Source organism: Onychostruthus taczanowskii, unplaced genomic scaffold (assembly GCF_017590055.1).
Source record: "Onychostruthus taczanowskii isolate IOZ18803 unplaced genomic scaffold, ASM1759005v1 scaffold167, whole genome shotgun sequence".
NCBI classification, from domain to species: Eukaryota; Metazoa; Chordata; class Aves; order Passeriformes; family Passeridae; genus Onychostruthus; species Onychostruthus taczanowskii.
This window is the reverse complement of record NW_024498873.1, coordinates 777722-799062: the sequence shown is the minus strand read 5'-3', so window position 1 is coordinate 799062 and position 21341 is coordinate 777722. Positions and strand designations below refer to the sequence as shown.

The 21341-nt window shown below is 38.3% G+C and overlaps 1 protein-coding gene across 1 annotated transcript in view; it reads right to left on the bottom strand.

Annotated features, from left to right (window-relative positions):
* Positions 1-21341, bottom strand: part of ROR2 (receptor tyrosine kinase like orphan receptor 2) — a 149763-nt gene that overhangs the window by 4645 nt on the left and 123777 nt on the right. The window contains exons 5-8 of the mRNA XM_041399637.1: positions 7744-7871; positions 4064-4378; positions 2157-2402; positions 349-551 (exon numbers count right to left, since the gene is read on the bottom strand). Of these exons, the coding sequence (XP_041255571.1) occupies positions 349-551; positions 2157-2402; positions 4064-4378; positions 7744-7871 (892 nt within the window). The remainder of the gene's footprint in view (positions 1-348; positions 552-2156; positions 2403-4063; positions 4379-7743; positions 7872-21341) is intronic.

Sequence of the window (21341 nt, the reverse complement as noted above, 5' to 3'; positions counted from 1 at the left end):
TAAACAGGCAAACAGGCCATGTTTTACCAGGGACAAAAATGAGCTGCAGGCTGAAGACTGGATCAGAGACAACCACTTTTTCAGTCACTTAGACAACAGGCAGAATGGTGATTGATGGGTAAGGACAAATGCCATTAAATACTGCATACTGAAAGCCGTTGTCCAAGGTCAGGATTTCTAGAGACATCTACAAAGTGCAAGACCTGGTTTCCCTGAAGCAGATGGCCTGCACACTATAAAAATTAGGTCCCCAACAACATGGCTCAATTTGAACACAGACAACATGAGATCCTGAAAATCATTGCACTTTGAAAATATGTGGGTGTAAGCAAATTGTGTAAGAAATACCTGTTTGTGTTGATTAATGAGTGGCATTTCCATGTCTTGGCTAGGAGATGCCATCAGCTGGCGGCGCTGTGGTGTAGCAGCAGATGCCTTCTGCTTGTTTCTGCACATGCAGACCAAGAAGAAAAGGCAGGCTATCACCAGAGGGATGGCTATGCTGGGAACAAGGATGTAGAGGATTCCCATTTTGCTGTTGTCACGTGGACCTGTCAAGCACAGAAATGGTTACAGTAAGTATTTTTAAGCTATTTGATAGTAACATAAATGATTATTAATAGTATATTTTAAATCAAAAGTAAACTATGCCCTGAAAACTGAAGTCACATTACCTTTTCCCCTTTCTTCATAATTTTCCATTACATATTTCAAAAAAGCTTGAATGGACACAGCAATTGACTGTATGAAGATAAACTAGGAGCCCCACATTTAATGTGCGGGCCGTAACAGTATGTGATTAATTTTACTTAATTTTTGAGGCTTCCAGTTGAGGAAACTAGAATACAGACCAAGGTATCATTGTATTATCCTGTTCAGGGTATAAAAAACAAGTGAGCAGTCTCTACCACAATATATAAACCAGTGAACTCAATGTGTCTGACCCACTCTCATAGATTCAGCCATTTCATCAACACTTGGCCCATTCTTTACCTCTACTGGTGCTACTTCTGTCCAGAATAAAATAAGTTGCACTTCTCCTTGGTAGAGATATTATTTGTTCTGTACTTAATAGAATTGCAGAGCTTTTATGTTAGAGTGAGAAAGACACGAAAGACCCACCAATACTTAGGGCTGGAACCTTCCTAAAATATTTTTTCACTTAATACTTAGAGACTTTAGGAAAGCCTAGTGATGTCAAAAATGTTCGCTGGAACTGCCTGGGATGTTTTCTGTAACCTGTGGTTTTTCTATTTGTGGCAACAGCTTTCACCATAACCACATCCCAGTGTTATCTTTACTCTATGGTACATGCAATGTAGAAATTTATTACATGTGTCAAATCATGTTACTGCAAAAAAGTGAAATAACTAAAAAATTTCGTATTAGTTCTGAGCAGTTTTAGAGATCCATGTAATCCACTTTTATGACTTCCATGACATATCTGTATCTAGCTGCAGGAAGCTTGCTTTCCTTCCTAAGGAAGCACAATATTAACTGTCACATCCAAAGACACTATCATATCCAAAGACCATTACCAATGTGTGAAGTCTACTATGCGTGTATACCAACACCAGGAAAATGAGCAGAACAGTAGCAATCTGTGGAGAGCTTTACTTTTCATTTTTGCAAACAGCTGTGCTGTACAGAGCCACTAGCAGATAATGTAGGGCTTTTCTGATAAGATCATCTACTTTATGCACTTCAAACTGCTCTGCTTCTGCCCTTGAAACGATTTCTTCCCAGCCAGGCATGGTGCTACATCTCCCTCTATAGGATTTGAAAATCCTTGCTGCCTGCAAGATGTCATACAGAGCAAGAGAATGTACCCTTAAACAGCATGAGCAAACCAAACACATACCAGTGATTTGCTTGTGCAATCTGTCATTTGACAAGTCAAAATAGAAACTGCAGCATCATTATTAATTATTACCTCAGACTAAACCTCCAGGATGTAATAAAAAAGTGTCAGAATATCTTACAAACTTTCTTCTCCAGAAAACATTAAACAATTACATCACAAAACAAAGTTGCTGCAAGTTAAACATTTAAAAGTATAACCCTCCTAAATGAATTCTACTTGTAAAAACCAGGAACATTCAAAATTACACAGGATTCACAACAGTAGTGGGAGAAAAAAGAAAAAGAATACATACTACAAGAAGGTATGTCACACAGTTCCATGCGTACGTTTTTATTCTTTGTAAAACACCAAGGACCATCCATTTGACCTCCAGGATTTCGACAATATGCATGTCCTCCACCTAGCTCTGGAAACTGTGTGCTTGTCAGATCATGGCTGTGGGGACTCTGTGAGTCCCAGAGTTGGCAAGTGTGGCCTGACTTGGTAACACTGACAGTCCCTCTGTAGTCAGCTCCAGAGCCGTTGTAGCACTGATGATCTAAAACACGGGGTTTGGGAAAATGTTAGAAAAATCAAAACAATCAAGGGACCCCATGACCAAAACAGATGAAGTCTACAGAATGTGTATGCAAACAAGTACTTAAATTTAGGTACCTTGAGGTTTAATGAAAGCTGTTCACTTTGAAATTTCAGTTCTGTGTGTATCTGTACTTTTACATCCAGTTATTTCTGGATTATGTCCTGAAATGTCTCAGCTCCATGGTACACATGAGTACTCTCAATTCTGAATTCAAATGGAGACTAAGAAGCATGTATGAACCTTTAGATAAGTTAAAGTAAATCAGAGATATGAATTTCCCTTCAGGAAAAGTCCCCAGATATCAAAAACGAAAACTTTTACTTCTCATAATCTTCCAATTTTCTTCACACTGCTCACTTGCTATAGAAATCAGTATTTTCTAAAGCCTCACACCTCTTTTTCCTTATTATCGTGTTTAGAAAGAAAGGATTCAGGATCTTCCTCTTTAGAAGCATCATTTTCATATCTGCTGGACCCACATCTTTATTCTTTGTTTTACTGCTATTCTCTCTTCATACTTTTTGAGTGCTTGTCTTCTATATGCATCAGCTGAGCTGAATCATGCATTTTTGCGACATTACCTTCTCCATTTTTCTGTTCTCCCCTCTCCAACCCTCAGGAATCCAGCTCTCTTAAACCCCACAAATACTCAAATTCAGCTGTTCCATCAGCAGCAGCACCACTGGCTCTGAGAATCACGGATAACCTTCACCAGATATTTTATTGATATTGTTCTCAAGCCTTTTGCTTCATATCTCTTCCCTGTCTGATTTGTCTCTGTCATTTTATTCTCAGTCACTTCTGTTTCTCAACTACACTGCATTATTTACATAAAAGTACAGAACTAGTCTTTTATGTCCATGGCTCCTGCTCCTAACTGTGGATTCAGACAATGGATAGTCAGAATAATCATATTACACATTGCACTTTAAACGTCTTTGGTCTCTTCGAGTTTTCTGATTGAACAATGTAGGGGGTTGTGATTAATTGCTATGAAATGGAGCAGTCAGAAAGATTGCCTGCACATAACTTGTGACAACAGAACAGTCCTTCTACTTTTGGATGTAAATACAAATTCATGGAAGCAAGATCAATGTTTTCACCCATCCCGTGTGGGTAAAGGAAGACTGCACACCATGTCCAATTTAGATGATTAATATTCCCGTGGGTTTCCATAAAGAAAGAATTAACACTAGGTGGTTCATTTCCTAACAGATCTTCCAGTGAAGCTTCAACAAACTATAGGAAGTTGATCAATAGGTAAACAAAACTCTTAAATAGATGTATGGGGAGGCTCACCCAAAAGGGCAAGGACTGAGACACAGGTAGAGGCAACACTCTGCAAATTTGCATCAAATCAGCCAGGTGAACACAAATTTTTATAGCCCTGGGTGGTGAATATAACACATTCTGCTGTACAAGCAGCATCCTTTAGGCTTCCTTGCCACCCTAACTCTACCTTACAACAATGCTAGATTATGGTCAGTATTAGCAAGATAAAAATGAGTAGTTCAGCACTTTCTTTACAAAAGGAATGGCTGATAAAGTATTGTTTCTCTGACTCAACCGAAGAAGCAACAAGCTGTACTTTTTCCCAGTGATGAAGCACATACACTTACATCGGCTCAGTCTCTCCACAGGGATCCCAATTCTTATGCAGTTGGCTGCTTCCAAGGTGTCTGGTCGTGGGAGGTCCTCACACTTAGGCAACTGTAGCTGCATCAAGATGAGGGGGTTTGACCTGGCAATGTTGTACTCCTGCCTACAGAGATCATTCTCCAGAACTTCACATTCATCCCGGCACAGCTCCCGTGGCTTAGGGGTCCGAGAACGCTCATCACACAGGGGAAACACAAAGTGGCAGAAGGAAGGTATAGCGAACTGCGAGCACTGGTCAGACAAATGTGTCGAAGTGCCAATCATGGTAAACGCAGCTGCAGAGGAACAAAAATACAGACAATATTGATTCATAGCGTGAGAAACAACTTAATTTTCATGTCATTTGCTTTGAACATCCTTATTCTTTCCTTAAGGGTCTGAAAGCCTGCTGTGCAATGGGTAAATGAGGTAATTTCTGCTGTAAAATTGAGTTGACAAATGCTGGTAGAAAACCCAGCATCCCAGTGTCCTCTGACATCTGCACAGAGCTTGTAGTCCTCAGTTCCCAGAAATTAACCCACATGATTACCATTCCTCAGACTACAGGCAATTGGCTAATTTTAACTTGAAAGGCTCAAGAGCCAAGGCAAGATACACTTGCTAGGATACTAGTATGTATTTCCAAAGTTCCTAATTACATAAAATCTGAACAAGGATTCTTCCTAACTTCTTCTTTCTCTAGACATTTTGATAAATAAATAAGTCAAATCTTGTCAGGCAAAAAGAAGTGTATCATTGATATTTGGGAAGACATGGCTTTAAACAGACATGAGAAGCCTAACAGGCAGCAGCTTCGTGGAAAATTAATGTAGTCAGTCTCAGCATGCTGATCACATTAAGACTAATGTCATAATGAGTTAGGAATGTAATTCTCCCCTTCAGCTTTCAGCACCTACACACTAACATTTAGCTCAAAATTTTCTTGCACATTGCAAGGAAAGACAAATATATGTGTGCATCATGTATCTGGTGCTGAATCAACCTTAAATGTAGGAACATTCACTCCCCCAGTAAAGCATCATTTATGAGTGAGAGTTGCTAGACTGCATTTTCCATCAACTCACACTGTAAAAAGAGAGAAAATGTCATTCAGCAGTCTATTTACAACCTACAAATAAAGTCTTTCTATCTTGTCCAGCTCTCTCCTTTCAATTATCTATTTTCTGTGCACACATGGTACCACAGTCTCTTCCTGAACACCAAACATGCAACAATCAGCTGCAACTCTAGCCTTTTAGACTGTTTATACCTTTGCTTATTTTAATTCATAAATATTAATGCAGGAATATAACCATTTATCAGTCATATTGGGAACACTGCATGCATGCAGACCATCAGGCCTCAAAGGATAGTTGTAACATATGCTTGTCGCGAAGACTAAAATGGAAAAAATAAAACTGAAGGACTGAAGTAGTCACTGCCAGTTGTTTGAAACTCCACACTAACTTTTGTGAGGGCATTGCATTACAGAATTTAGATCATCATGAGAGAAGAGTGCACAATTTACAATTATATCTTTATTTTGATGGAAGGTGCGAAAGCCAGCAGTACTGTGTGGTAGCATCTAAGGGGTTCATATTTTATTCAATAACCAGATGTTAAACCGCACAGCAAAGACCTTGCTAGCCAAACACAAATACACAGGTCAGGCATCAGGTCTGTGCACTATTCACTGTTGGCCTTCTAGAATTCCAAACCAGATCTAAAGATTTTCTCCAGAAATGTAATTTTTTTTTTTAACCAAAGGTTGCTATTCTCACCCAATTACATGGCCAGGATCAAAAAGCACAAGGGGCCATGGAGACAAAAAATATGTATTTCTCACAAGCATACAGCAGGGAAATGAAACTCCAGAATGAAAATTCCCCACAGATGTAACCTGGCTAAATGTTCCTGGAGTTGGACAGTAGGTGTCCTCACTTCCCGTGCACACTGGAACACACCATCAAATATTGCAGTTAGCAGGTATGGGCAAAACTATCAGCAAAATCTCAGCAGCAACTATTCAGCTTTTTCAACTATTTCCTTTACCTGACAAGTTACTGCAATTTCAAAAGTACCCCCTCACATGGGTATAGAACACCCAGTCTTACAAGTCTTACAATACTTGCTTTACATAAAGTATGGTTTACAAGAACCAATAATGCTACGAAATCCTCAGGGTATTTTTGCATAAGATGTCTGGTGTGACCTTCAGAACTATATAGTTTGAAAATGCTATACTATTAATAGACTGTCATAACTACCTAGCTAGGCACTGGGCAGCTCTATATGGTGGTACTCAGTGTCTTCCTGAAAGAGAACATTTCCATCAGGAATTCTCCTCAACTGCACAACAGAGAGTTCCAACACCCTAGCTTTGGAAATCTAACCAATAATTGCTAATATTAGGAAACCAGCAGCCAGGTCATCAGTGCCCATGTTCCATATCCCAGAAACAAGTACAACTTAATCAATAAACATTTTCTGGATAATATCACAGGTTTTTTGATTTTGGGTTTGGTTTTGGTTTTTGAAGAGAACATTATGAACCTGATTCACAGAATTACAGATTTAATCATTTCATATAGTCAAACATTTCCATATTGCTGAAAAACATCCAAACAGGCCAGAGATTATGTAGATGGTGAAAAAAAAGAAAAAAAAGTATCAATATGTATTAATTAATAACATAATGTTTAAAGAGGTTGGAGTTACAACAGAGTACATGAGAAGGGCAGGAGGAGTTGTAATAGTGTAAGTAAAGGTCAGCACCTGGATTTTTCCAGTCCCAGAATCTGGTCACCATTTCAAGAACAAGAAAAAAAACAGACTTGGGATTTCTGGCTTAACAGTGAGTCTTTAAGGTAATGTCTTTAGGGAGTTAGAGCTGACAAGTGAAGTTAAACTCTTTTTGGCAACTAGTTATGCTGAAGTTGGAGAGTCCATTAGTGAGCTGTATCTGGCCAGATGCAAATCAGCTCCTGCTGGACTGAGTTAATTTGCTATGCATTATGGCAAACAGTTTGCTCTATTCCGTGGGCTCATTTTGCTTACTCTGCTTTGTGTACATCAGAGTCACAGCTGCTAATATCCGCTAGCTGATATCCAGTGAAGAAAATCCATGTTGACGTACAGCCCATTAAAAATCATTAAGGTTTTGGATGCAGGTTTGCAACTCTGTACAAAAACTATGTTCAGAGAAAGATTAAACAGAGGCAGAGCACAGGAAGGTCAACTCTTGTTTTATATAAATCAATGTGAAATCCATACTCTGCCAGAATTATGCAAAAAGGAAAGAAGACCAAGGAAAGGCCACCATGCGCATTTTCAAGAAAATAAAAGATCAGTACTTTTTCACTATATCACAAATCCATTTAAAAACCTCAAAATCTTCTTTTTGAACCCATCATGCAAAAAGCTCCAGTATTAACTAGAAGCTGTTAAAAATTCAGTACTCCGACATTTTACTTAAGGACATGGAAGAAGCTTTATATATTACCACCGATACCCATCTTCCTTGCTCCAAATTTTACTAGCTGCTCAAGTGGGGAACAGGCTCACCCCCTCAAAACTTTAATATGAAGATGGCTGTTTTTACCTGAATTGGATACTTTTATGAATGTTTCTTTTTCCCTGCTAAAGAGACGTGTACGCTTACCAGTAATTCGGTTTTCAATTTCCCCTTGCATCTGGAGGGAGTCCACATAAATGGTTCTGTTTCCAATGATTCGTGCACACGCAATTCCCCTATATGGCTGACAGAACCCATCTTCATGGTAATCTTCTCTGCAAAAGACATGTTAGGATTTCATATGCAGATGTCCCTCTGCTGCCAATGGATTTTTACAAAACATATTCTTATAAAAGTGGAAAAACTCAAAATACTGTAAACCTGAAATTGTCCCATACCCAAGGTGCAGCTTTTTCTCCAATTCTCTCTTACCTTGGAAGTCTTAGTGAGTACACAGCTCGTTACAGTAAGAAGAAAACAAAACCCAACATTAATTTTAAAATAATAAACCAATAAAGGAATTTGACAGATGAATCTCTTAAAAAGCCTTTAGACTGAGACAGCAACATAGATCTAGTTACATGTCCCTATGCATTTTTGGCATCCAGCTGTACCCCATAAAGTCAGGCAGTTTGTTCTCTTCTCCCACTTCTCTCTCCCACTCTTCATTTCCTGTAGTGGATAGCAGAAGAGATCTTGCCAAGCTTGAATTAAAACGTGGAATAAGAGTAATCAAGGCTATAACCTCTTTTCCTCTTCTCTCTAGTGAAAGCCAGTGCCAAATTTCTCTTTCAACATGTATTTCAATATAGTTTTCAATTCAATGAAGCTTTGGGTCTTTCACTCCCTCACATTAACATAAATATTTTGGCACAAAAGCCCTAGCCTAAAGGCTCAGTGGTTCAACACTTCATCCCCAAAGTCCCCGTAAATAATACAGAGCCAATCTGCAGATCATAACTGTCAGAGAACTGAAAAGGGACTTCAGAGTGAGAGCACTCTCAGAGTAAATATCCAGTATGTCATGTTTCCTCCAGCATGGCATTGCCTCTGTGCTAGGATTCACTAAACCAATGGATTCACATCATGCCATATACTGCATGATGGACCAAAAATAGGTTAAAAAAATTGAAAAAAATGTGTCTCTAGAGTCAGGCATCTAAAAACTTAATTAGCTTTTGTAACTAAATGGTTCAAAAGTCTGAGATACCTCTCTGATACCAGCAACATTTGAAGTATTACTTCAATTCTCCTCTGCACCTTGTACTTTACTATCTTTGGATATTAACAGCTGTTTTGGTCACATATGTTCCCCATTCCCTTACAAATAACTCCATAATTTCTTCAGATACCACATGAACAGGACAAAACTGTCAGTGACTACGTGTAAAATTTCATAATTAGCTATGAGAAATCAGCATGAAAATCCTCTGCCTGACAACAACTAGCCAACATTGCATGTGCCTAGTGCAGCCCCTCACACTGATACCTTACTCTTAGGAATCTTCTCATTTTTTTCTTTGCTGTGTCTCCCTGATAAAGCCCACCGCTTCAGGGAAATGTTACTAATATTTCTTACTCTTTGACCACAGAAAGTTGGGCAGGAAGGACTGTCTGTACAGGTAGCCAAAAGGTGGAACCAGCAATCACTACTTGAACTGCATCTCTTCTTTGCCTCCCAAAAAGACTTAACAGGACTCTTGAGAAGTCATGGACATAAAGCTGCATATCATGCAGATATGGCCTTTATTTCCTATCACACTGTTATTGTTAAATATTCATAAAGCAACATTTTGTCTACAAACTCTGAAACAAGTTCTAATTCCTCAAAGATATGCAAGTTTTTGATTAGGGTGGATGAAGTAAAGGAGGAGTCATAGGATCAACTACTTCCTGCAATGACATACGTTCATTCTTACAACAAAACCTGTAATTTTGCAACAATTGCATCATGCCTGAAGGGACAAAAATATAAAAGCATTTTGTCTCTGCCTGTTTTATGATCCTTGACCACCTCAGTAGGAAGTCAGTAATTCCCAGAAGGAGCTGAATGAATATGAAACCTCTATTTGACCTCTTTCTAAAGAGCAAATTCATACCCCTATCCTGCAGAACAAAATCTGCAATGTATCTTACTGAAACTGTATCTCACACTTCAGGTCTCAGTTCAGGGTTCTCTTGCCAGTACCAAAAAGGAAAAAAAAAAGCACAGTCCAAACAGGATGGGTTTGGTGACAAAAGCAGTGTAATCTCTTACTTAGCTCTGTTTATTTATTTCTGTCAAGAACTTTTAAACACAGCTTAGATATTATAAATACACACATATGCTCCCCTCTCCCATGTTATAGTCAACTGCTGATTATACTAAATGAGATATGACCATTACCATGGACACAAGCAAAAGTAAACAGTAACCTGATGTCAGTTACCTCCGACAGAAGCACGGCTTATTCTACGTGCATCTACATGCATGTTATTCTACATGCATCTTTGCCAGGGCAGGAAATTCAGTCAATGCTGTTTGACTAGTAGTGGTATTGAGAGAACGAAATTACATTTGTCTTCTTGGGAAAAAAACTGATTTCAGCTGGCAAAAAACTGATTTCAAAGTGGCAGCAGTAAGAGTCTCCTGGTAGATTACTCTGTGCTTCAGCTATACGTACCCTTGGGACATGGCAAAAAATCTGCAACAAAAAGCAACCTGGGCAGAATCTGATAGAACAACATAGGATTGGTATAATGCTCAGTTCAAACAGGAGCCCTTGGAACCATGTGTGGCTTTGAATCATGCTCCAAACAACATGCCAGCAATTTAGTTGCTGATCAGAGCAATAATTAAAAGCTGCTGAAAACAGACAGAAATACTGACTCTTCAATTTCCTGCTGCTTGAGCTGTAATGTCTGCTCTGACCAAGAACCCTGGTGAAAGAGAAATCTGACTCCACGAAAGGAACCCAGAAGAGTTCAATTTTTTCCACTTGCAGAAATCTTACAAGTTATCCACCACAGGTACTTTTTTACCTTTGTTCTTTAGTTTGCATATGTTTCAAGACAGCATTAACTTTTCTCTCCAGTGATTTTCTTCCATTTTTACAGTATATATATATATTTTTTTTTTTAATAGAGTCAGGCACCAGCTAAGTGTTGGTCTATTTTGCACCTTTGCTGGAAGGCTGAATCAAAGACAGTGCACCTGGAAACTGAATTTTCTCAGCATTCAGTTAGAACGGAGGTAAGGTATTCTCTTACTGAGTGAACTCTCCTCCCAACTACTTGTCACATGTTTGACCAGAGTTTGGATTTAAAACAAAATTGTAAAGAATATGACTAAACAGACCTTCTATTCATAAAACCCCAATTTCCACAGTTCAGTGTTATCAGTTTTCCAAACCCACAAGGTGATCTCCTGCCAGAACAATTCAGTTAAGAACTAGGGTTTCTAATCAAAAGCAAAAGTAGAAAAACTTAATACCTCAGTTACACATAAATAAAACCAAAATATTGATACTATTTTCATGTACAACATGAAATTTGTATGAGGTCTGAAAACATCTTGACAAGCCAAGCACTGATAAGCATTTACAAGTTCCTGATCACACATGCACTGCAACACCTCATAAAGTACAGCCTGCCTTCAGGTTTGTGGGCAGAAGTCCATGTGAAATGGAGAATTAACAAAGCAAGCAGCATAGGAGAAAGATGCAGATTCAATCATACAGTGCTATTCCTCCCATTGTTAGAAATCATAACTTCCATGAACATCTGGGTCTATAAAGAAAGAATTGGATGAACCAAGTGCCTCAGAAGAGGAATAAAACCTAGCATGATGAATAGAAAACTCTCTAGATGGAGGTCGTGCAACTCTTCCATAAGATAGCTATCTGCTCTAGAAATACATAAAGAGATTTCTAGATGTTCTGGAAAAAACATAGTGAACATCACTACCCCCACTCTCTCATTAAGCATTACTTTAATTTCACATATGACACAGAAAGGACATGAAACAAAATACTACAGAAGGAAACACGCTGGAAACAAAGATGCTTTTCTTAATGGAAAATTTGAAATGTGGAAAGAATACGTCTGGGCACAATACACTATATGCTATCTATGTAACACCACCTATTGTTTGCAACTGTCACAGCTGAACAGACCAGAGGGCATATGAAACAAAAATGTCACAGTAAAAAAAAAAAAGGCAACCATGGAAACTCGGTTTAGTACTAAAATCACCTTCTGAAGCATCTGAATTCGATTCGTGTTTTCAGTATGTATTTAGTGCCCCTGAAAGCACAGTAAATGCAGACCTTGTGGTTTTCCTTAGAAATAAAGAAACCATATGAAGCTATAACTATTTTTATCAAGGATTCACAAAGGGAATTATGAAAGCAGAACTGAGAGGTACCAGATATTAATTTACTAGTGAGACACCTTTATTCTGATTGTAAGTTTTACTTACAAAGACAACAGAAACTTCTAAGTTAAAACTATTTTCCTGAAAATAGATACCATGCACCAGATATAGAAAGAAACTCAGAAGTTCTCGAGAAAATTCAGAAAGAGTAAGTTTTAAAATTTAATACATTGAAAAAAAAATCTCATTTAATAACTCCCTACCAACCTACCCTAGCAGTTATATGGACAGACATATTCTCAGCCTACACTTTATCAAAGTAAACAACATAAGCCAGTTCATAGATTATAATAGAATATTCCAAAGGTTAGCTTTCAAAAAGTAGTATAAACTTTGTTACAGAAGTTTCCCACAAGCAAACCAAATGCAATTAAAACTTCCTATAAATTTTCCCACAATAAATAAACTTGAAGCTTTGACCTTCTTCCATGCTGTCCAGGGATTAAGCAGCTTTAATCAAGAACTGTTAAATACTGAGACCTTCCACTAATGTTCCATTACAAACAGAATGGCAAAGCAAGGACAAATGCACAGGAAACCACAGACTGTGATAGATGAAGGAAAAGACAAATTAGATTTGTCATCCTATTTGCTGTTCTTAGAGAAATACAACATTTGGCATACAGTTGCTCATCTTGTTGGGATATCTCGGGATTTCTGATAGTTATAACTTGATAACTAGTGTCAGAAGCTGTGTAAAGAGAATGATCATGATGGACAGCAAGATCACAGGAAAAAGGACAGGCATCATATTTCAGATTACAAGTTTACTTAGCCCAGTGTGTGGCCACTTCATCAATATAAACCACAGAAATTACATTACCTGCAATACTAAAAAGAATAAAGGAATAAATCAAATCAAATCTCTTTAATCAAAGAGAGGCAAATCTCTCTGACACTCTGACTGGGAAGGGCATTATAAAGGGCTGCAGTAAAAAAAAAATAAGGTATTTCGGGGTTTTTACACACACCCACATATATACATATATTTACATACATGTATATCCACACAGACAGAGACACAGACACAGACACATAGTCTTTTATATATACATATATTCATGGTTTGTTTCTACTGAATCTCAAAATCAGGACATCTTATAATGTTGAACTACATTTCTTTGTAATTCGTTACCCTTACTCTTGATGTGTATCATGTCATATCATAGTGCTGGGAAGCAAAACCTATTCACAAAAGGATCACTTTTCAATGGTTAAAATGATTTTACATCCCCAAATACTCCCTTCCCCAACAGGCCACAGATGAGATTTGAGAGAAAGGAAACATCCTACCCTTGTCACATGCCATATCACATCTGTAAGATTTGCCTCCTTTCAAAAACACTGAATATATATTAATGTTACCATAGAAAAATACTTCTGGCCAGATTTGTATATTTGCCTTCAAGAAAATATCAAATATAGCATTCAATTTCTTGTTTTGTCATGAAGAAAAATTTTTCAAGAAATGCTGTATTTTAAAAAATGGGGTTTAAAATTCCTCATTCTCATAGGCCTCCCATTGTCACAGATAATCAGTGGAAGTTTTACTATTGACATTCAAGGCAATAGAATGGGGGTTAATTTTTTTAGAAAGTATGGTTGGAACTACTACTATCCATTGAAGGGCTGGGCTAATGCCAGGTGCTTCTGACATCACCCATAACACAGGGCAGAAATTCAGTAACACACACAAATAGGTTTTTGGTTTTAGTGTAGTTTCAAAAACACAGGTGTACAGAAAAACCTCAAAAAAAACCCAAACCCACAAACCATAAAGCACCCAAAACTCCACATAAGCACATTTGTGCCCTTCCTGCTGAAGCCAAGAAACTAATGGATGGTTGGGACAACCTGACTGCTGCATTGGGCCCTTTTCTGAATGGAGGCTACCCTGCACCCACATCATGGGAGAAGGGCACAGGCTTCCTGCCCTACCTGTACCCATTCTCTGAACAAACAGTTTCATTCTCTGACCAAAGGTTTCTGCAAATAACCCACCTTTCCAACACTTAAAATCATTGTTTGCACATCTTCACCTGTGTCTAAAGATCAGTGCTCCTGGAATATCAGGAAATCCATACTGATACACTTAACTCTTCAAAGAGAGACTTAGAATACAAAATACTTAGAATATAGTAAAAGTTTTCCTTTGCACTAAAGGAATGTAAGAAATACTATCAGAAAAGAAGGGTAGTCTAGTGTTAAAAATAAAAAGCTAACAGGCAGGGGAATTTGTATTAATAGTCATAGCTCAGTTGAAGTTAATGGGCCTATGACAATTTACACTCACAATGGATATGGCCCGTGACTTCTGTTAGCAGATGCTTATTGAGTGCAACAACAGACCCAAAAAAGAAAGATTCCCTTTACACTTAGCACACAATGTGGACAAATATTTTCGGCTTTTTGTCTGAAAAGTAGTACATCACAGAATCCCTTAAAGAATTTACTGAAAGTTCCAATTACTGAACACAATAATTGTGTTGCATTTGATTTGGATATTTATCTACTAGTTACTAAAAAATACAGTGTGAAATGAAACTCCATATTCAATGCCTAAAATCAGTAAAGAATAACAGTTGATTTTTATTTTACTAGAATAGGTTCTATTATATTATGGATTTGTTCATATTAATCATAGGATCTGAGAGAGTATTTTAAGCCAGCTTATAGATAAAACAACTAACTGAAATGTCATCAGTAAAAACACAGCTACAAATGAAACTATTGTTTGTGACAAACTAAAGAGAGGACATTCGTCAAAGAGCAACTTGCAAACTTCAAAACAACCTAATATGTAGGCTACTGAAAATATTACCAAAATGGATTATGAAATCAGTATTTTTAAATACAAAACTCAGGTTCCAAAGTATGTCTATAAAACATAGTCCAAATAATGTTTTAAACGTATATTCTAATGTAACTGTGGAAGGAGGTATCTTTTGCTGCTAAATATTTAAGAATCATTTAAAGACAAGAAAGGGAGAGAACATTAGTAGGGTTTAATCATAGGCCTTCACTTACTCATGACCCAAATTGGTCTCCTCAGCAGGCATTGCCTTAAGTGAGTGTCAGCAATCTTAGCTGAGCTGTGTCCTTGATAAAAGATACTACAATCAATTATTTAAGTGGATAAAACCACTTAAAAGGAAAATGGAGTTGCCTTCATCTCTTTCACACACTCATCCACTATTTTTCCTATAACATGAAAAACAGCCCTCACAGGCAAACAAATACAAGAGAAAGAAACACATGAAATGGTGGCAGGTTGCTCATTAGATAACTCTGCATGCTGCTATTGTTTCTTGGTATCATATCTGCACGTAATTATTATTGCTTTGCATTTTTAGAAAAGTTTTCAGTGCACCAAAAGATGTTGTAGTTGCCAAGTACAGCACATACAGAAGTACAGACATATGTGGCATGGTTGCTTTTACGACAACAACCTGGGTAAAACAGTCAAGGAAGAAAAACTAAACAAGGACATCAATGTTCTGAATTTCTGTAAGAAATAGAGGATTGTCCCTAGCTGTATAACCAACTACAATCCTCTTGATTAACACATGTAACTTCAAACAGATGATCTAATATTCTGCCAAAAACATTCTACCTTCTGCCTACAAACTTTCTCTTTCAGTTAACTCAAAGGACATTTTTGTAAATTCTCCCTCTGCTTTCATAGTTGTTAGCACGTTGGGATGAAATCTTGAAATCACACGAGTCAGCTGGCAATCCAGGGAAGGCTGCAGATCTGTTTTGCTGAGTGTCAGGTACTTTTAACAGAAACATTTCTGTTACAACCACGGTTAGTAAAAATTTGAAAAGAAAAACCTTCAGAAAACTAATTTCAACACATGGGAACACGAACCTGGCCATGCAGCATTCCACCTTCCCGCTCACCAAAGAAGCCATTATGAGCCTTCTTCCCCGTCCCTTTTTTTCAAGGCATGTTATCCCCCTCAATGTGTTATGACTGTCTAATAAATTGTCTTTCTCTGACATCTCCAAGGAAAGTGAGCATGGCCAAAAGACCCTCTCTGAAGAGCTTCTAACAAGCAGCTCCCTCTTCCCTCTGCTGACAGAGGAAAGCAAAATTCTTAGCTGTTATCCATCCTCTTCCTGCCATGCCACCCTGAGTGAGTGAGTACACGTAGGTAAGCTCCTAAAAGGTCTTAGAAAAGTCCACCAGCTGAAAATATCCTAAATGCTGCTGTATCGGGCAGCAAGAAAAAACAGCAGGGTCATCCTGGGCAGCTCAGAGGGGGCTACAGCAATGGGGCTGCTTATGCCTTGGTGGTCAGCGCAGGGGACAAGGCAGCTCCACCGGGGTGGCTGGGCTTCAGCAAAGGAGGGAAGTGACTGCGGGGTAGAGCCAAGAGATCATTTTAGCTACCAGGGAAGATGGGAAAATCATGCAAGAGAAGGAGAAAGGAACTTTGATGGCAGTGGGGCTGAGAGAGTGGGGGAAGGGATATCTGACCACACCAAGGGGACTGGCCTGGGAACTGGGGTCCCTTTTCATGTTGCGAATGGGTTAGAGAAGGGCAGCCCAGCTCCCACCAGATCACTCTGACCTTGTCTGGTGTGATCCTCACCCCACTCTCTAAATGCCACCAGAGATAAGCTCAATATGGTCATTTTTTTCTTTTACAAAATCCTTTGCATTTTCAGGTAGACCTTAATGCATTGTGATTTACCTACAGAGGCAGATTTCATGCACAAACAGGAATTTTTAACTATAATTTAATTGATTGATTTAAATCCACTGACAGAACCATATATATATATATATATATATGTGTGTGTGTGTGTGTGTGTGTGTGTGTGTGTGCCAGGAAAACAGGCAGGAAGTAGAAAGTCTTGCGAGGAAAGACTGTGCAAGCATGGCTGAAAATTGCAAGTTATACAAACCCAAAGAGGAGGGCAGGTTAAAAGAAGGACAAAGGAATAATTTAGAACATAAAAATTAAATTCTATGGAAATGTCTTAAAGCTTTTCTTTTTTGTGGTTTTTTTTCTTTCTTTCTTTTTTTTTTTTTTTTTTTTTTTTTTATTTTGAATGATGGGGAATATAAGCTTTCTACAAAGTACTCCCTGCCTTTTTGTAAGAGGTCAAAAAGCTAAAACATTTTTGTAAAAAGAAAGTAAGTCAAAAGTCATTATTAAATGTTTTAAGTGCCCATGCCTTTACAAATGTGATCATTTCTGGAAGAATATGAGAAAATCAAAAAGTTAAAACAACTGTACTGTCATAATTTTTTTCTTCTTGCTCCTGTTTTTTAAAACAGAACAAAGGTGACTTTTCTATCTCAGTTACCGCAGAGATTATACACCTGACAGGAGAGACCTTTGTAAAACAGCTAGAAATGATCACAGCATCAGCTATAAATTGGCTACATAATTATATGTAGAAGTGTGCATCTTCAAAGTCTTTTGCAGAACACTTTCATTCAAACTACAGAAACATCAACTATTTAAGGACATATAATACTGGAGTGTCAGTTTTCCAGTCTTAAGGGAAAATTAGCATATTCTATCTACTTGAAAAAGTTGACATCTTTTAAATTATGTCTTTAAAAACATCTAAGAGACAATATGAAATATTTGTTAGTGTCTCTGCTAGTTTTTACGGATGCAATATGAAATAATTCTAGGTGATGTTGCAGAAAGTTAGAATTTGTGAATACTTCCCAATATTACAAACAACTATCACACCTTCTCTTTGATAGGGCTTATTTGAGATTAAGTTTTACACAGTCCAAAGATAATTTTTTCCTTTTTATTTTTGGTTACTTTTAGGGAAATTATTATATGTTTCAAAAAATAAGGCCAGAGAATTTTTTAACATTTTATTTCTCTTTTGAAAATAAATAAATTGAAGCCCCAAACACAACCACTACTAGTAGAAGGAGCAGCCACTTGGTTGTGGTGCTGTCACAATGTCTTGCTGTTGAGCAGACACATGGAACAGACCTTTGTCTCTTCCCATGAAACACTGCCTGAATTTGTCCAGCCTTTATGTAATTTCCACCTAAACACACTCATCAGCCCAGTCTACATGTGCGCTGAGATTCTCCAAACACTGTGTCTATGTCAGGCTTTGCACCTGTGCGTGACAGAAGAAAACTGCTTGGCACCCATGCTATCTCCCAAGGCCAACTGAGGCGCGGGTGTGAGGAGTTTGTGTTGGGTCCAGGAGGACAGGGACTGTGGAAGCGGGATGAAGAGTCAGGGCAGGGATGCATACCATGGCTACCACCCGAGGAGCACACATCTCCCTCAAACCTAGAGCAAAACCTAACAATTTTTGTGTCTCACCATTTCTGTCTCTCAATGCATAAGTAAGGATGCGTCTCCTCTTCTGGGCTGGTCTGTACTGGAGACAGCAGTCTGTTATTAGTACTATCCGCTTGTCATCTGGCTCCAGCGGCTGAGGTCTGGCTAGCACGGCTAAGGAATCCAGAATTCATCAAATAATTTTGGTGTGTCATCATAATTTCACATAATAGGTTTGTTGGTTTTTTCCAAATTAGGAAAATTAGCTTTTTCTCCACAGGAAATTTTATGCCAGTTTCAAACAAAGCCTCTGGAGTTCCCAAAAATTAAAAATAAACAGACACAGGTCTGCTTCAGCCACTGGAAGAGGGTGGAAATGAACAAACTTTGGCCCTGTAGCTTGCCTTTTCTGAAGGGGGATAAGTGTACCCTGAATCACTGAAAAATGCTGGGAGGCTGGGGTGCTCATCCAGCCTTGATGTAATCCCAAAGGTAACTTCCCCCTTACATTTCTTCCTTTGGACTTAAAATTACTTACTGAATGTTTATCAGACTATATTTTAAAGACTCCTCTCCTCTCTTCCCTTTTTTTTTTTTTTTTTTTTTTGTATAAACAATTAATCCTGACTGTCACATTTTTCCATTTAAATCTTTCTGCATTATAATAGTGGATGCTGGCTGTATTGTTCCACAGGCAAAATAGCTCATATTCTGAAGCCAGAATTAATTTATTTTCAGATGCCACACACATGATGCTATGCAAACATTGTTAGATTAATACTCTGTGAGTAGCAATTGTACCAATACCACTGCTCTGTAAATTAATGTAACGGGGTTTAACATTAATAAACTGTTCCCAAATCAAAACATGTGGCAAACTCAATTAGGAGAATAAATGCTTCCCCAAGTTCAATATTTCAGCATTTAGTTCTTAATGCTTAAAAACTGAGATCCTGTATATTCTGATATACCTGTCAGTCTGAACCACAGAGTACATAAAGGTACAATGATCATTCACAGCACATTCTTGATGGAGTGTCTGAATCCTGAAACTACTGATTTTATGTTACATTTTCACTTTTCTCTCTATTCCTCAACCCTGTAAAAAAAATATGCAGCTAAACTTCATTACAGGCTGAGGTGGTCTTTTTTACATTAATTACCAAGTGCAAACATGCTACTTTGCAGCTATCTACAAATGACTATCTCCACAGCACCTCCAACCTGAAAAGTGACTACAGCTTCAGCTCTGTAACATGGCACACCTACAAGCATGCCTTTAGCTCTAAGATTCAAATTCCTGCATAATTTAGCAGGAATTTGAGCTGAGAGTATGTCTTTATGTAATGTAGCATTTTATAGTTGGACTCAATGAACTTAAGGGTCTTGTTCTACTTAACTGATTCTACGGCTGGGAAGGAGCCCTGCAAAAGGGATCTGGGGGTGCTGGTCGGCAGCAGCTCAGGGTGAGCCAGCAGTGCGTGCTCTGGCAGCCAGGAGGGCAAACCCATCCCGGGGTGCATAAGACACAGCATCACCAGCTGTGATTGGGATCATCCTGCTGCATTCAGCCCTGGTGTGGCCTCACCCTGAGTCCTGTGTGAAGTGCAGGGTTGGAGAAGGCTGGGAAGGTCCCAGAATGGTCCAGAGGAGGACAACAGAGCTGGTGGAAGGGCTGGAAGCAATGTACCATGAAGAGTGCCTAAGGATTTTGGATTTGGAGAGGTGACCTCACTGCTCTCTATGGCTTCCTGAGAAAGGGAGGAGGGGGAAGTGCTGGTCTCTTCTCCCTGGGTTTCAGCTGCAGTGCAGATGAGAATGGCTCAAAGCTGCATCAGGGGAGGTTCTGAATGGACATCAAGAAACATTTCCTTACCAAGAGGGCGGTCAGACTTAAACAGGCTCCCTAAAGAGGTGGTCAATGCCCTGTGCCTGTCAGTGCCTTAAAAGGAGGCATTTGAACAATGGTCTTAATAATGGGCTTTAACTTTCGTCAATAGAGTGATCAGGAAGCTGGAATAAATGGTCATTGTAGGTATCAGCAAACTGGAGCTACTGTATTTTATTGTGCTGTATTGCACTTATACTTTATTGTATTGCATTTTTTTCTATTATTTTTCTATTTTGTTTACTCCTCTACTAGTTAAGATTAAGCTTTTTGAGGAGAATGAGAAACTGCTGATGACACATGCTTCCTGCAGCCCTACTTTTAGAGTAGTAATACCTCAAATACATCAGACGTTAGACTTAACAAAGCAATACCAATTTAAAAGAACAGATTTTCCTTACTGAATTTTCTTTTACCTTCTCAAAAGACAATTCCCTCCATCACTGTTAATGCTATTTAGTTTTGAATAGAATTGTTCAAATAGTATTGGTTCGTACCATCTGTTTGACTTTTCCTCAAGTACACTAGATCAGCTGCATCTAGGGTTTTTGGCTCTTTCAAACTGAAATAAAGAACATAATAATACAAAAGTAGGGAAAAATCTAACCATAAAGCCATAAAAAATTGAAAGGATGATTTATGGTGTGGTGTTCCAGCATTATCTCATTTTGTTAAATTACCTACTCTTCATTGGAATAGTGTTCCTTTATGTTTGTGCCTAACTACAACATTCACCCTTTCCCTGTATGCACTTAGAGGCTATTCAGCATCCTAAGGAACTCTAATTAAACCCAATGTGGCATCAAATGCCTACAGGAAGTCTCAGGGACATATAACTGTCCTTTTGTAAGACATACAATAAATACTTTGAAAGCCATTTAAGCAACTGAACAAATGAGAGTAGGGGAGGGATACAGAGAAGAAGCAAGATCTAAACACACTAAGGATTGCTGGTTATATCAGAGATGTCCAACAGCTGCAGCAGCTACTTGCCAAAACCCCAAGGGCCATTACTACTTTGAATATCAATTTACATATATCCTTAAAAGGAATAACAAGTGTTTAACTTTGCTTGCAACTTCTTTGGTAGTTTAATACAAACTGTTTTTCTGAGCTGCTAAAACCTAAGCACCTGCTGCTGATCTGGAATTTGCTGGAAGAGGGC